The sequence below is a fragment of the Exophiala viscosa genome, assembly GCF_022695815.1.
Source record: "Exophiala viscosa unplaced genomic scaffold EDD37scaffold_1, whole genome shotgun sequence".
NCBI classification, from domain to species: Eukaryota; Fungi; Ascomycota; class Eurotiomycetes; order Chaetothyriales; family Herpotrichiellaceae; genus Exophiala; species Exophiala viscosa.
The window spans coordinates 944,173-960,082 of NW_026944353.1; the positions used below are offsets into that span (position 1 = coordinate 944,173).

At 51.9% G+C, this 15,910-nt stretch overlaps 6 protein-coding genes across 6 annotated transcripts; 3 read left to right on the forward strand and 3 right to left on the reverse strand.

Moving 5' to 3' along the window:
• Positions 1-1,947, forward strand: EDD37DRAFT_17017 (uncharacterized protein). The gene is made up of 3 exons (XM_062809857.1): positions 1-667; positions 722-1,239; positions 1,297-1,947. The coding sequence occupies exons 1-3, from the start codon at positions 221-223 to the stop codon at positions 1,664-1,666; spliced, it is 1,335 nt and encodes a 444-aa protein (XP_062674585.1). The 5' UTR covers positions 1-220; the 3' UTR covers positions 1,667-1,947.
• On the forward strand, positions 1,948-3,292 carry EDD37DRAFT_17063 (Isochorismatase-like protein). The gene has a single exon (XM_062809859.1). The coding sequence runs from the start codon at positions 2,228-2,230 to the stop codon at positions 2,870-2,872; it is 645 nt and encodes a 214-aa protein (XP_062674586.1). The 5' UTR covers positions 1,948-2,227; the 3' UTR covers positions 2,873-3,292.
• EDD37DRAFT_670591 (ABC drug exporter AtrF) lies at positions 2,987-7,835 on the reverse strand (the record flags this gene model as incomplete). Its single annotated transcript, XM_062819371.1, has 5 exons — positions 2,987-5,662; positions 5,713-5,988; positions 6,041-6,648; positions 6,695-7,719; positions 7,756-7,835. 5 exons carry the CDS (start codon positions 7,833-7,835, stop codon positions 2,987-2,989), a joined length of 4,665 nt encoding a protein of 1,554 aa, XP_062674587.1.
• Positions 7,836-8,457: 622 nt separating this feature from the next.
• Positions 8,458-10,548, reverse strand: EDD37DRAFT_17100 (uncharacterized protein). Its single transcript, XM_062809860.1, has one exon. It carries the CDS (start codon positions 10,187-10,189, stop codon positions 8,480-8,482), a length of 1,710 nt encoding a protein of 569 aa, XP_062674588.1. The 5' UTR covers positions 10,190-10,548; the 3' UTR covers positions 8,458-8,479.
• A 957-nt stretch (positions 10,549-11,505) lies between these two features.
• On the reverse strand, positions 11,506-13,245 carry EDD37DRAFT_17124 (ribonuclease H2, subunit B). Its single transcript, XM_062809862.1, has one exon. It carries the CDS (start codon positions 13,196-13,198, stop codon positions 11,894-11,896), a length of 1,305 nt encoding a protein of 434 aa, XP_062674589.1. The 5' UTR covers positions 13,199-13,245; the 3' UTR covers positions 11,506-11,893.
• Positions 13,246-13,369: 124 nt separating this feature from the next.
• EDD37DRAFT_615019 (minichromosome maintenance protein 10) lies at positions 13,370-15,910 on the forward strand. Its single transcript, XM_062815571.1, has one exon. It carries the CDS (start codon positions 13,558-13,560, stop codon positions 15,850-15,852), a length of 2,295 nt encoding a protein of 764 aa, XP_062674590.1. The 5' UTR covers positions 13,370-13,557; the 3' UTR covers positions 15,853-15,910.

Genomic DNA, 15,910 nt, shown 5'->3' on the forward strand with positions numbered 1-15,910 from the left:
CTCTAACAGAGGCTTGACGGTAAGTTCAATGATGCAGACATATTCGTCGAGCGACCTTGGTAGCCTCGGTCCTTACCTCGCTCGTGCGTCTGATACCTCAAGTTCATCTGCTGAGCTTGAACCCGAGACTCGTTGTTCTTGAACGCCATAACCTTGACAGTGATTCAGCACAATTCGCGAATCAGGATCGGTCTTTCGTCATTCCTAAAGAATTGTTGCGATGGGTTCCTCGTCTCAACCATTCCGTATTGCCATTGTGGGTGGAGGCATAGGAGGACTTTTCGCCGCCATCGCGATCAATCATTTCTGTTCGGACTACGACTTGCAGGTCGACGTCTACGAGCAAGCACGCCAGTACAGTGAGATTGGCGCCGGTCTCGGACTGGGCCCGAATGCAGCGAAGCTATTTTATCGCCTCGGGCTTGGTGAACGGCTTAACGATATAGGAGGATCCGGTCCTGACAGGGGAGACGAACATCACGACATCTGGATCAGCTTCCGCCGCTACGATGACGGCAGTGAAATAGTTGGAGTCCCCAATGCTGCTCGTGGAGAGATCAGAAGAGCCTCCGTGCTAAGGTCCGAGCTCTTGGACGTTCTAGTGAAGATCGTCCAGGAACGAAATGCTGCTAATCTCCATGTGAACAAAAAATGTGCTGGCGTCACGGTGAGACGACCTCTGGAGGCAACTTATCATTGGTCCTGCTCACACACATCATAGGAAACCGACAACGGCATTCGAATCGATTTTCGTGATGGCTCCAATGCCATGGCTGATCTTGTCATTGGCGCCGACGGCATTCACTCAGCAGTCAGGGAAACGTACGTCAGCGACAAAGCGTTGTACAGTGGATTGATATCCTACCGAGGCGTAATAGACATGGACAAGATCAAGCCTTGGTGGAAGCTACCAGTTTCGGTTGCGTGGTGTCGTCCAGGCGCCCACCTCCTCGTGTATCCGATCAGTCGAGATAGGTTATTGACCTTTGTCGGTTTTGTCACCGTACCTGAAGAGCAACTAGGTACCTTGGGGGAAAGCTGGACCTCAAAAGGCCGACGCGAGGAATTCCTGAGAGATATGGCCGACTTTTGTGAAGATGCCAGACGAGTGATTGAACTGACACCCGACGTGATAGACAAATGGAAGATTAACGACAGGAATCCACTTGATCAATGGGTGTTTGCTGACGGCCATGTGGTGCTATTGGGAGATGCAGCTCACGCATTGGTGCCACATCAGTAAGCTCCTCCAAGGATTTATTGTATGTCACACCACTAATCATTGTCGCTTTAAAGAGGTGCAGGAGCTGGTCAGACTATCGAAGATGGTTATATTCTGGCCCGAAGTCTACAACAATACCTCAAAACCATCAAATCATACGGCAGCAGTGGTGGCAATGTCGCTGAGCCTCCACCCGATCTCCTCAAACGCCTTATGACTGTTTATCAGGACGTCCGGCTCCCACGAGCTCAACGGGTCCAAGTCACCTCCAGGGAAGCTGGTAATCTTTACGAGTTTCATTCCCCTGAATACAAAGGACTTTCTTTCGAAGAATCTCTGCCTGTCTTCAAAGACAAAGTGATAGGCAGAATGAAGTGGATATGGGAGGATGATCTGGATGCTGCCTTCGAACGAGCACTGGAGTCTGCACTGAAGCCAGAGTAGGGTAGCACCTTAACCGCCCTGGAATCACCGGACGACCAGGGAGCCAACGTTCCTATATGGATATAAGACTCTTCCATCCGCCGTCTAGAACGAAAGGCCTCCTTCCCAGACAACCACGACCATTATCTGGCAGCAGTGGGCGTCTCAGGGTTGTCCGGGACGAGCTCCTCCAACCTGTTTGACTTCGTCAGTGCGCGGCCGTTCCCGACCTACACACATTTTAGCACCGCCCTCTACCACGTCCTAAGCAATTTTCAGAGCGGTTCTACTGGACGTAGTTGCTCAGATCCTATCTGTTATCTCCAGACCGAAGAAAAGCAATGCATAAACTCAGTACAAGATACTTGGTTCGTGCATATGCATCCAAAGCCCCGCTATGCAATCCGATACCGGCCTTATGGCTTTTGACCAAGCTTATCTCCGGCATCAATATATCGATATTGGGCATACCTACCTTCCCCCAGAGCAGCTTGAGAACATTATTTTTAATACAGAGTGTCTTTCGGACCATGTAGCAAGGAGACACATCCACAAGGACGCTCTGCCATCCACTCAGTAACAATGACATCCTCCGGCAAGGCCACCTTCTCCCCAAGCGATGCTAGCTCCCCTCTATCCATCTCACCAGCAGAAACCGCACTCCTACTGATAGACTACCAAAACCTGATCCTCCCCCGTCTCGGTGATGCAGCACCCAGCGTTCTAAATGTCGCCAGCCAAATGCGCGATTGGGCAATCTCCAAATCCGTGCCCATATATCACTGTCTCATCGACACGCGACCCGGCGTCAAGCCTCCTATGCGCAGCAAAATGTCCACTCGTTGGAGACTGTACGAGGAGAAACTCGCGGCTATGCCCACTCTAGGCGACGAGGCAGATGTTCTGGCAGTCAAAGGAACAAACCTGCTGGAAAGGACTGCATTCCGAACGCCAGGGATCGTCTCGGCATTGGAATCCACAGGGCTCAAAGCAGAATTGTACGAGAAGCAGATCAAGTCGCTCCTCATATGCGGACTTTCTACATCGGGAGCTGTACTGAGTACTACTCGGGCAGCGTCCGATCAAGGCTTCATCGTCACGGTGGTGGAAGACGCTTGCTTCGACCCAGTCCCAGGACTGCATGGGATGTTGGTCAATCATGTATTGCCCACCACCGCACATGTAGCGACGGCCAGTGAAGTGCGTGATGCATGGAGGATTCTATGAATAGCCTTCGACGATTGAACATTTTCCCCCTCGCATCATAAGAATAAGTCCCCGTGACTTGACTTCTGTAACGATACCTGGTATCTGGCCTGTCCTACCCAGTCCATAGCAAGTCTAGCCCTTCGATTTCCGCTTCTGTAACAGACTGCTCACCGGATTCTTAGCCTTGAACCTCAAATACGTCGCAAAGTAGACAACAGCGTAATTGAAGGCGATAAAGCCCAAAAAGATGCCGAAATCACGCCACTTGTGCGAGTAATAGATACTAAACCCCTCTCCGAATTGATCGCCCGTCGCGTACTGGCAGAACTCGCAGAGCCCGTCCGACGCGACTTGCACGTACCCTCCTGCCAATTTGATGTAAGGGTCAACGTAGGACGCGCACGTCTCGCCCGGTGGGGCGGAGAAGCGCGCGAATTCGCTACCCTTGCATTGTACGGGTTGGTCGTGGATGATGACCCCGAGCATCGCTTCGAGAAGGTAGTGGAACGGTGTAAGCCAATACATCCAACTCCGCCAGAAATAAGGCAGCTGCGCCGGTGGAACCACCACGCCGCAGAAACTCACGACGAACAGGAAAAACACCGGCACCAATAGACTGGCCAGCAACTCATTCGGTGAGAATGAGGCGATCGCCTGCCCGAAACTGACGTAGTATAGCTCGAACAGACATATACACAGGAACAAGAATCCCGAGGTGAAACTGGTGGTGGTGTGGCGGTAGCCCTGGAACCCGAACCACCAGCAGCAGTAGTACACTGTGCCCGCGATCAACGAGTACGGGATCTCGACGACGATCGCGCCCGTGGTCCAAGCGGCCCAGCTGTAGATCTTGGCTTTATTCTCGCGGCTCTGGAAGATATTTCTGGAGTTCAAAAAGACAGGCTGTAGCTGCTGAATCAGTGGTGGAGAAATCGTGAGCGTCATGAACACTGCGAACAACCTCGACTGGAAATCGATGGTCGCATAGCCGAGATGGTAGAATGTGAAGGTGGTGAACAGTCCAGTCATGGCATGCAGCATGAATTTGCCGACGATATAATTTGGCGTGCGCCAGTAGGAGATAAACGCCCTGCGCACAACGGCTGCAGTCTGTGTCGTCAGGGGCATGGCGTACTCGCGATCATCCCGTATGTTCTTGGATTGTTCTGTGGATTTTCTGCGGGAAATCATATCTGCGATCTCGTCCGCGCGTTGTTTGTGGTTCGGGCTGTTCTCCCAGACGTCGCCCCAGTCTTTACCCTTGTAATTGGGGTCGCCTGCGCCGATGACCTCGAGCATGTACTCTGCCGGATTGGCGTCCTTGGGACATTTGTTGCCGCCATTGCCCTCGAAGTAGCCTATCAGGTCTTGCGAGTCTTGACCTAATGGTCCATGGTAGACCACCCGCCCACCAGATTTGAGCAGTAGGAGTTCGTCGAAGTGTTCGAACAGGACGGCGGACGGCTGATGGATGGTACACAGAATGGCTTGCCCTGCGTCGGCGAGTTTGCGGAGGAACCGGACGATGTTGAAGGCTGCGCCCGAGTCAAGACCTGAGGTTGGCTCGTCGAGAAACATGAGTAGTTCGGGCTTACTGGCGAGTTCGACCCCAATTGTCAGACGTTTGCGTTGTTCTTGGTTGAGACCTTCGCCGATCATGCCGATGGTGGCGCCGGCGATGTCGCGCATTTCTAGGAGGTCGATGATGGTCTCGCAGTACGCGTACTTCTCTTCGGTGGGCACTTCGCGCGGCTGACGGAGGAGGGCCGAAAAGCGAAGTGCTTCTCGAACAGTGGACGTTGGCTCGTGCACATCCATTTGCTCGGCGAAACCGGTGGCGCGTTGGAACGATTTGGGGAGAGGCCTGCCATCGACCAGAAACTCGCCGGTGACGGTACCGAAGTTCATGCGTTGAGCCAGCGTGTTGAGGAGGGTGGTCTTGCCGGCTCCACTGGCGCCCATTAGTGCGGTGAGCTTGCCCGGACGGACGTAGCCCTGGACATTTGATAGAAGTTTCCGTTCGCCCTTTTCATAGGGAATGACATAGTTCACGTCTCTGAAGGTGTAGATCGTTTCGTTCTTTGCGACATGCTGCATGGTTGTGTCTTCTTGTTTCGTGCTGGATGATCCACTGCTGTCGTTGCTGGTGTTGGTCAGTTTCTCGTTGGTCCCAGCAGCCGCCGACTCTTCATCTGCATTGGTGTTCTTCTCTCGGCCGCCCGTTTCAATTGATTCCTCAACCTTCTTCGGGACCTGGCCACGTTTGAAGACGGTAATAGCGCCTCCTCCGGCATTCGGCTTCATGATCTCCATACCTAAGGCGGTGACGGCAAGGAAGAAGAAGAAGAATGCCCAGATGAAGCCGAAGTTCCGCCATAGATGGGCGCGAGTGTACGTGAACGACTCCAAGATATATCGTGCACCACTCACATTGGTCTGGCCAGCGACACTGCCGGCCAATGCGCAGGACTGGTATTGAGACTGGACATTTGGCACGCCGGTGGGAACCAGATAAGGTGGTTCACAAGCCATGCTCAGTCCAGTGAATTCGTTTGCCATAAGACATTCGAAACCGTACTGGATCCAGTTGATCCATCGCAGCCAGCTAAACCACGGATGCATCTGACTCGGAGGAATCAGATAGCCTGTGTAGACGACAAGGATCTGAATCGAAACGCCGGTGAATCTCGTAGCATCGTCGAGAGTCTTGCAGAGGGCTGATATCGATCTGAAGAATGCATAGGTAGTCATGGTCGTTATCCAGATGATCAGACATGAAATGAAGAATTGAGACGCTGATGCAGCGAGCTATATCGGGGTTAGCAGAGTTGCGAGGAAATCAATAATGAACAACTTACTCCGCCCATCCAATAGATAATAACATTGAACAGGAATACCTGGATGGCCACGAGAGGTACATCGACGACGGTCTGAGCGATGGCGTATGCTGCAGGACGATAGAACGAGAATGACTTGTGCTTGAGAAGGATAGGTTTCGAGGAGAAAGCAGCAGTCATCTCGGCCAAAGCCAGCAACGCGTTGAAAAGCAGGACGAAGAAAATGGCACCACCACGTGGGAAAGCACCGGCTGACGTTTTGGGCATTTGCCAGAACAAGCTTCCGACGATAAGACCCTGTAGCTCGCGTTAGAGGTATCTCTGTTGCAAAACTGCGTGAACAGCTTACCTGGAAAACGATACCACCCCATTTGCCAAACAAGGAAGCCCGATCTCCAATCATCACCAGGAATTGACGCTCTGTACAAGCAATGACCTGCTTGTGGAACGGAATCGTGTAATTCTTCTTCTTGTTCTTCTTCGATGTGTTGTCGGCCCGGGTCTGACGCTGTTGCTCAAGTTGCGATTCGAAATCTGTGATGTCTTCCAGATTGCGCTGGTATACATCACTTTTGCGGTACAAAGCCGAGAATTCGGCTGCATTGCGCGGAATGCGGTCTTCCCAGCCCTCCCGAATTGATCGGGCATGTACATCGGTGACAGAAGTGAGGAAATCAGCCGTCGTCCATCGCGCCGGGCAGTCGAATCCTAAATCGAGGAAGTATTGTTTGGCGGTGTCTGATGGACCAAAGTAAAGACATTTCCCTTCGTCGATTAGGAGGACCTTGTCCACCAGTTCGTACAAAGACTCGCCGGCTTGGTACAGGGAGACCGCCGTCGAGGTATGCGCCATGTTGGTCAACGTTCGAATGGACTGGACGTACTCCAAGGCTGTACTGGCGTCGAGACCTCGGCTTGAATTGTCCCACCCTTGGACTGACGCCCTCGTGATCATAGCTGCTACAGTCAGTATTGGATTGATCATTGGCAAAAGGGAACTTGCCTTCTGCAATGCTGACTCGTTTCTTTTCACCACCAGAAACACCTCGCACAAATTCATCACCGACTTTGGTGTTCAGTGTGTGCTCAATCCAGAACAATTTGGTGACAACACGCAGGAACTCTTTCATGTAGTCTGCTCGTGATTCGCCTTCCATTCTAGACTCTTTGCCGGGCGTTCTAGTCTTTAGCGCGAACGACAAGGTGCGTTTGACCGTGAGAGTGGCGTAATGCAGATCATCTTCGGGGTTGTAGATGACCTCACCTCGGAAGTCCTTTTTCATTGTTTTGGCATCGGTTCCACCATAGCTGACATCTCCTTCAACCGCTTCGAACCCTTCTCGCTGATTACAGAAAGCTTTGAGGAAGGTTGAGCAACCCGAGCCTGGCCTTCCTAGAACTAGTAGCATTTCGGCAGGACGAACGCAACCATCAAAACTGCTCAGAAGGTCGCGGACGGGAGGTTTTCCGGAAGCGGCCTTCGGACCTCTCCTCAGAAGTGTCTTTATCGTGCGAGGTAATCCCATAAAGAGGTCACCGACGGTAGCATGAAGGCTCGCTCCTAAACCAACACCTTTCACAGTAAGATTTCTGAAGACAACACCACTGTGGCGTGTCTTCTCCTCTTCACTGTGCTCCTGGCGAGCCCTACCGAACATGCGGGACATGAGACGCTCGATCTCGTCGTCTTCCTCCTGAAGTTCGGCATGGGATTTTCCTGAAGCGCTAGTCCGTCGCTTGGACAAGACCCTGAATAGATCGTCGTCGGTCTGGATACTTTTCCTCGTGACGTACTCTGGCCGTTCATCTCTAGCCGTAGGGACTGTTTTGAGGGGCTCGAATCTGGAGCCATTTCGTGCGACAGGCGAGTCTTCGGAGATGTCGGTACCGGAGGACATAGAAGACCTCTCGTTTGTTCTAGGCGATTGAGTGGTATCCAAGCCAGTAGTGGGAGGAACTTCGCCATGTGGTGTTGATGCTGTTACTATGTCGTAGAATGGAGCCACAGCTTGATCTCCAGTGCTGGCACTGGTGGAATGGGCGTTAGTTCCATGATGGGTGAACAGCTTGTCGCTTGCTTCAGCGGATGACGCTCCTGAACCTCCCAGTCCGTTGGTGTTTGCTGATCCGGTATGTTCTGCCATCTTGAATGATGAACGGTGCTCCGAGAGGGAATCACGGACGTGATCGCGGCACTAGAAGTCTTAAATGGCCACTGAATTGGAGGTTACACAGTCGTCGAGGGGACGTCGGCCATAGTGGGGTGAATCGTGAACAATACGAGCATATTGATACCTGTAGTTGTTGCAATCAGAGATCACCTCTCACCTGGTAAGAAGGATAGGAAAAACTGCTGGGAAAGAGACAGTCTTTGAGATAGACCCAACACATTATGTCACTTGGATAGCACAACACGGCCGACAGAAGCTCCGGAAATCACATGCATTGCTTGACAATCAAAAGCCTCTCAGATCTGGCAGATGCGGCATCACGGAAGATTTACTGTGTGATGGTTGGAGGGAAAAAGCGGTTCGTGCAGTCAACAAGGGAGACAAGCATCAATCTATGATGATGATCCAAATTCAATTAGTGTGTCCTCGGAGGGTTTTTCTACCGATTCCGACTTTGGTCTCCTCTTTATATGGATCTTCTACAAATACCATCCTTGCCATCTGCATACACCCCAAAATACGAATACGCCGAGTACGTCTTCATCCGTGCAACAGCGGCATCATCCGGAACTGAGAAGAGTCTACATTGATGTTACATTTTACGGATACCTGATAACTCAGGCATTGAAATGACCTCTGCTGCCCATGTCGATGCCGAGCTGGAAGGGTTCAAATATCCCACTCATCCCATCGGCATCCATCAAGAGATCATCAAAACGATAATCAATGTCCATATTCTCCTGTCCCATATCAAAGAAGGTCATGTCGGTCTCGTTGTTGACTGATTGGTCAGAGTTGGAAGAGAGGTTCGCCTGCAAAATTCCATAAGACTCCTCCAGAGCCTTTTTTGCAGCTTGTGTGACGCTCAGCTCCATGGGAATGCCACTTTCCAAAGACGTGACTTGCCCCAGTACCGCGCTGAGCATCAAGTGCAATTTCACGTTGGTCTCTCCCAAACGTATGCGGTCTGATGCCAACGAAATAGCACCCTTCAGAGCACGTATCAATGATTGACGGACATTCCGCCTCTGCATGCCCGTTTCCAGCCCCTCATCTTCAAACTCTGTTGCAATCTCAATCGCGAGCGCGAAACAAGCGTAAATTATGTATCCTTTGACGAAGCCACCACTGAGTCGCGACAGACGAGAGAAATCTTCGTCTGGCTCTGGGGAAAGAATGGCCATGGCGGTATCCAGGCTGACTTTCCTGGAAAAGAAGAAGAGAGGATTCGTGGCTGCACGATTGGCGAAAGGTCGATGTAGGGGAAGCAGGAAGCGACGTAGTAGGAAGTCGGTCATGTTCTGGTGAAATATGGCTGAATCTGAAGGTTGACGTTTCTCTGCGAGAACGCTGCATTCGCGGCAGGCTCGTCCAATCTCGGTGCTGATGGTTAGTACTTCATCATATAGCATATCCAAACCGAGACCGTTCCAGCATCGAGCTGCTCGAAATCGACAGCGCATAGAAGTAAGTAGAATTAACTGTGCAGATGTGTCGGTCGCTATGTCTTTTGGGTGTTGTGGTAGGGTCTTGGTGGTATCATCCATCTCGTCATCATTATTGTTGGACGGTGGCTCGGTGTCGAAGTCTTCAAATGAGAGCATTGGCGGCATTCCCCAGTCGACCGAGGACTGTACAGTCATCTCCAGAATCGTCGCCCACAATCTTCTTCTAGTCTCAGCTTGCAACACAGACATCTCTGGAAAGTGTTTAGGGTCGCGGTGGAGTCCCATCACCATTGCGGTGCGGATTAGGGTACCCATGGAAACCCAGATCAGGTCACCACCAACGCACCAGATCTGTCGAGCAAGAATAAGCAGGCAATGTACCTGTAGCCCATCCATGGTGAGGCGGTCTTTTTCCAGAGGTCCCGCCAGCCAATTTTGGGCAGCATACACGCTATTGGAGGCCATTGCACGGATGGATCCTTTTGCGCCCTCAGAGCGATAGAGGCTAGATCCAATGGCCATGACCAGTTGCACCTTGAGTTGGTGTCCGGCAGACACAGTAGTCGGAGTGATCCAATATTGCTCGTACTCGGACCAGAATGATGGCACATGCACTATGCGAAATGACGACTCGAACTTGGAAAGGTATAGCCTTGTAAACGCATCTGCCATGTCTCTGGATGGACGCGAAAAATTCATGAGTTCAGGACATGAGAGGCAGCGACTAGGCCGGCAGACTTTGGTCGTTTTGGCAAGGACCTTGCACTTCTGTAGTAGGGACCGTACCTCCAGTTTCATGGATTTGAGTTCTCCGCTGCCGGTTATGTCGACTGCATCTTGCGATACGCAGAACCGCATTTTCTCCCATTTGAACTGCATCAATTAGTACTCTGAGGTGCCTTCGAAGAAACGGATCGTTCCTACCGCGTGCACAGTCGATGTCCAATGACTCCGACCAAATATTCTGCTTTTGTTTAGAAATGCCCGGCCGTCTTGAAGCTCATGGAGCGTTGGAGGGTCCAGGTAAGAGTCGACGGGCCCCTTGTTGGAGGCAGAGAACAAATGTTCCAGCTTTTCGATGCGCTCCAGCAAGAAGTCGGAGCTGTTGTCGTTGGACCGAGCTGACGTGGCCTGGCTTCCTGCCTGATTGTCTGTCTGAGCAGTGCTAGTCTGCACCGACTCGTGCGGACTGCGACTGGCTCCATCCAGTATCTGTGCGAGGTGCACTGGCTTAATCCCAGTACCAGTGGCTGATTCCGGGCTTGGGTAGGATGGCTGTAAGGGCTGACTGGAGGGAACGTGCTGCTGTCGCGTCCCAGACTCTTGCGTGAACGGGGTGGTATAGGTGCATGCTTTAGGTCTCCTCGAAGAGGTACAGTGATTGCAAGGCTGAAGCCTGTCGCACTATAGCTGTTAGTCGTGAAGCACTGTGAAAACATGGAATATGAAGTCGGCATCCAGAGAAAAGTGGTATTGTCTGGTCGCGTGGCTCGTCACGTCAATGGGATGAACTTGATCGACGGCTTCTGATCTCCGTGCATGGTCATACCATTCATACATGATACCGAGGAGGCCACTGTTCAATCAAGACTAGTGCCATGCTCGGCTGTCAACCTGCTGGGGTTCGGAGTTTCATCGATCGATGTACTCTCCATCAGACAATGCCACTTTTTCTGCAAACCAGCTTGATGTATCGCCTTACCTTTACTTTCCTCCTTCGACACTCAACGCAACTGTGTGCTGGCCTTCTACGTCTTTGGATCCCTGTCCCTGGACGATCACTTTGCCAACCCAACGGTCGTGGCATGTTTGAGAAGTGTTCTCGGCCGAAATCGTGCTTGGACTAGCGGACACACGATATGTATGCATTTGAGCAGAAAACCACGGGCCCGGAACAAGGCGATACATTAAATATCGAGTTGGATATGAAAGTCAGACTGGGAGCATTTGCATACCACCCTATTGTTATCGCCGCTCTGACCAATCATTGCAAGACTGTCGTCCGAAGCCGAAGCCGAGAGCCGCAATCTCCGGAGATGATGAGAGAAGTGGTCAATGCGATGCTCCAAAAAAACCGTCCTTCTTCATGACTATGACTCAACAGTTCTCTTGCAATAGCGATGAGACGTTTTCCTTCAGCTCTGCCTTTAGCCGTATTGCGCTGATGTGATCTACTGACGCGGCCCAGATTTCCTTGCCCTTTCAGTTGGACAGGTGGATTATCCGGACGAGGGTAAACCGTTACCGGAGAGTCCTCGGACCCGACGAATAACTCCCGGGCTCGAGGAAGGCTGAACCATCGTGCAAATGGAGTTGCTTCCGTTACCACAGGCCGGTATCCTGAGGCCTGAGGAACCTGCCTTGCTGGGGTGCAGACAAGCATGTGCACTTCCTGTATCGGTGCTACAGGGTGAGGCGGAAGCCGCGATGTCGAAGATGTAATGGAGTGAAATACCACCATGGCTGGCGTTGGATGCACGGGTTCATCGTCCGCTCATGGGCTTCTCGCAAACTGAGTGAAAGTCCTCTCGGTAAAGCACACCGTCCCTCGATAAGTGGAAAGATGCCACAATCCACAAATGTTCACCCTTTGGCCTTTGCAACAGGTTTCTTGCCAAAGAAATCGCTCATCTTCTTCATGCCCGACACGTTGACTTTTTTCAGGTCTCGGACACCTCTTGACTCACTCAACTTCTTCTTTCGATCCTCCTCCTCTTGTTTGCGCTTCTTCTCGGCTCGGAAATCTGCTGTTTCCTCGTCGTCAAGTCCTCGTTTCCGAGAAAAGTCTCCAATTGACCTGGATGCCATCGCCTCCGCCCTCAGGGCAGCAAGTGACTTCATGTGCTCTTCGAGCGGTGCTAAGTTGATCGGCGAGTCCTTGGCACTCAATCGGGCTTTTAGGCGGTCTGCTATCGATGTCGGCAGGTATGATGCCAGAATGAAATCAAGAATCATGCTTTGCTTTCGTAGATCGATCAGCTCTTTAGATACTGTTTCTGATATTGAAACCACGGTGCTGACCGAGCTGGCAACGGACACTTCCGAGAAGACTGCTGATGGGGCGGAGCTGGCTGAGGTGGACTGCGAGTCAAAACTGTCGGAAGCAGCATCGTTCTCTTCTTGTGCAAGTGACTCCGATCTCGTAGTAGAAATGATGGTATCTTCCCGTTTGACACTTAGCACGGGTGCTTCCAATGCTCTTGCCACAAACTTCTCTTCCATACTTGGGGGTAACCCTTTTTCAATTGCACTGTCAACCTTTTGCAGTAGCATTCGTAATGTTTGATCTTCATTTGGCCGATACATCTGCTCGTCTCCAGCCTCCATTGTATCACAGAATCTTGACATCGCTGTTTCGACCACGTCCCGTCCGTTTTCGAGAATATAACGTAGATGCTTGTCGTTCTCTACGTGTTGCTCAAAGATGTCGTCCAAGGGCTGGAAGAGCATCCTCCCAGACTGTGCCTTGACCGGTAGCACAAGTGGGATGAGTAGAAAGGCGACATCGAATGCAGTGGCTACAAATATTTCCGCGCTCCTGCTGATATATCCGGGTCCAAATGTCTCATTGGGTTGCTCTGTTGCTACTGCCGATCCAGTTATGTCTTTCTCCTGCTCGGACCCGTCGAAGAAAAGGCTTCTGGGATCTGTGGAGGTTGTAGAGAGTTTGGTAAATTCATAGAGGCCTTTTTCTGGGGAGAAGAGGAAACGTCGTATGCTCGAATCCCTTGGATGTTTCAACAGGACAAATCGTGCTCGACCGGAAGTGTCTCTCGGGATAATAAAATGTGTGAGGGGTTCTATCTGCTTCTTGCTATCATTGATCGAAGTATTGCTTGACTGCTTTTTCACAGGGCTGCTCGTAGCAGAGCGTGTCGTTGTAACCATGTTGGATGCTGCGATATTGCAGTAGTATCTGTAGCGGGCATTGAGGCAGGCGATGGAGAGTTGATTGATGAGTGCCGCAGTCTGATCCCATTTAGACGCGTCTCTTTTCCTGACGCGTGCTCATAAACCAATCGGAGAAGGGAAGGCTCCTTACAACCACACTTCGATATTCGTCCAATGCCCACGACCAGCAAGGACAGCAATGGCATCTTAGGACACGAAAGGCGCACGAGTAACGGCAGAGTAATAATGTGAACAGATATTACCACTGATAAACAATACGCAGCGGCAGATGCGCAGGCGCAGACGCAATAACCCCCATCCCGATTTCTTAACTTCAATCAAAACAACCTCAAGACATGTCGCATGATGCATCATGGCCACCAGTGTCGCCTCACGCCGCGCTTCTGAGCTCTCCCAGCGGACGCAAGAAATACGAAGCATACAAAAATTCCTCATCACCGATCAAGCGATCAGCAACAACACCAAGCCTTGTCGATAGACTGCGAGCGGTTCGTAAAGGCCACGACGTACCAGTGGAAGGCATCGAGATTCAAGACGAGGCAGACGACGATGAAGAGACACTACAACTGCAGCTGGCTGCCATTGAAGCCAAGCTGAAATTGAAGAAGTTGCAACAAAAGAAGGCCCGAGCTGGCACTCCAGACAGAACTTCCTCCCGACCCAATTCGTCGCATGGTCCTAATTCTACCATTTCCAAGTCTATGTTCGGGTACCAAGAGCCTACACTACCGCCTCCGCGTGTTGAAGTACCGAAATCGCCGATGAGGCGACCGGCACCTGTGTCACAGCCTAAGTCACCATCTCGAGTCCTGCTAGGGATTGATAAAGGTGTCAGGGGCACCGATATCTCTCTCCGTAGGGCGAAATCTGTCACCAGCAACGCCCACCATAGAAGCAATCTCTCATCCACTGAGCCCTTACGACCAGCGGTATTTGGATCAGCTCGCACAGGCATTTCCACAGAGAGCAGAAAGACCTTCAGCGAGCGGATGAGCGAAGCCCGCGATCGAGAGAAGAGCCACGAACAGAGGCGCGAAAACAAGAATCGTCAACGTAGCAAAGGCTTCGAATTAGATGGAGCAGAACTCGAGAAGTACCGTCTCCTCGCTGCAGAACCGGCGCAATCAACCACTCCACCCGCTGAACCAGGATATACTCGTGAACAAATCATCCATGGGACCGCCGAGGCAAATACCGCCACACGACCTCTTGAGAAGAGTCGCACCATGCCCGACCTACACGATTCTAGGTCATCTTCACAAGATAGCAACAATCTGAGCGCTCCGGTCGGAGATGCCTCTTTATTCGAAGGCTTCTCCGGCTTGCATCTCTCCTCGCGTGTCCTCCCTCATTCCTTCCTCAAACGAACCCTTCCAACCGATCGATTCACAATCTACCGTGTTCCCGATCTCCTCAAGAATATCACCTCTCCTTCGTTCGACCTCCCGGACTCGGTGTGCGACTATGTCGTCTTCGGCGTGATCGCCAGCAAGTCTTCGCCCATGGACCAGAAAAAGGCTCCTCCAGACACCAAGACTACCAGCACCAAGGACTGGGAACGCCAATGGGAAGACGGGTCGCAGAACTCGCGGCGCTTCATGGTCTTCACGCTCACTGATCTCAAATGGAGCATCGACTTATATCTCTTCGGCACGGCCGTACCACGTTACCACCGCCTCACGCCCGGAACTGTGGTCGCCATTCTCAATCCAGGCATCATGCCACCGAAGTCTGGTAAGACCGACACCGGTGCATTCAGTCTGAATCTGGGCAATGGCGATGAAACGGTTCTCGAAATCGGTACGGCTCGTGATCTAGGGTACTGCAAGACCACGAAAAAGGATGGAAAACCGTGCGGCAGCTGGCTCAACGCGTCCAAGACAGAAATCTGCGAATGGCATCTCAATGCCCAACTCGAAAAGACGAGGGCGAAGCGTATGGGCGTGAATACTGGCACGAATGGCTTCGGCGAGACCGGTTCGCGCAAGGCGTTCGACAAGTCTGGCGGCAGAGATGGGCTGCTTCCCAAGGATGGGCACAAATTCGATAGATATACCGGATCCCATTTCTACATTGCCACGTCGAACGCTAGTGCAGCTACAGGTACAGGTGGAAGTGCTCACCGTGGTGGCATGTTCGACGGCGGTCCATCTATCCCTGAGGGAAACCTGTCTCGCGACCGTGAGGCACGTGTGCGAAAACACATGGTCGCGCGACAGAAGGAACGTGAAATCGCCGAGAAATTGGGCGCTGCAGGGCATGGGCAGGGGTTTGGAGTTGGCAGTGCTGGTGCGGAATATCTCAAACTACAGGTCAAGACTGGAGATACACAAAGAGCTGGCACAGGTACTGCCACGGCCAAGGGCGAGCGTACGTCCAGGGTTATGGATGAGGAGCGCACGACAGCATCGCAGGTCACTGCTAGCATCTTGTCTGGCGCGCCGTCGAGTGCACTCAGAGGTAATGGCAATGGACGGAAACGTACGGCGGAAGATGTACGATTGTCTCCAGTGAAAAAGACTCGGTTCGTTACGGAAAGAGGTATTCGCGAAGCAGGCAGAGAAAGCTTGGGCGTCGCGGTAGGACGTCGACGTACTGATGAGAGTGATGACGACTTGGAAATTGTATGATATGCAACTAATGAATAGATTTATTATGTCCGCTTGTATGCCAATCTTGGATCTGCAG

Excerpts from the sequence above, each read along its gene's own strand:
- EDD37DRAFT_17124 (XM_062809862.1), bottom strand. The coding sequence starts at position 13,198 with ATGGTTACAACGACACGCTCTGCTACGAGCAGCCCTGTGAAAAAGCAG.
- EDD37DRAFT_17063 (XM_062809859.1), top strand. The coding sequence starts at position 2,228 with ATGACATCCTCCGGCAAGGCCACCTTCTCCCCAAGCGATGCTAGCTCC.
- EDD37DRAFT_17100 (XM_062809860.1), bottom strand. The coding sequence starts at position 10,189 with ATGCAGTTCAAATGGGAGAAAATGCGGTTCTGCGTATCGCAAGATGCA.
- EDD37DRAFT_17017 (XM_062809857.1), top strand. The coding sequence starts at position 221 with ATGGGTTCCTCGTCTCAACCATTCCGTATTGCCATTGTGGGTGGAGGC. Across the intron at positions 668-721 it reads AAAAATGTGCTGGCGTCACG|GAAACCGACAACGGCATTCG; the intron begins GTGAGACGACCT and ends CACACATCATAG. Across the intron at positions 1,240-1,296 it reads CACGCATTGGTGCCACATCA|AGGTGCAGGAGCTGGTCAGA; the intron begins GTAAGCTCCTCC and ends GTCGCTTTAAAG.
- EDD37DRAFT_615019 (XM_062815571.1), top strand. The coding sequence starts at position 13,558 with ATGTCGCATGATGCATCATGGCCACCAGTGTCGCCTCACGCCGCGCTT.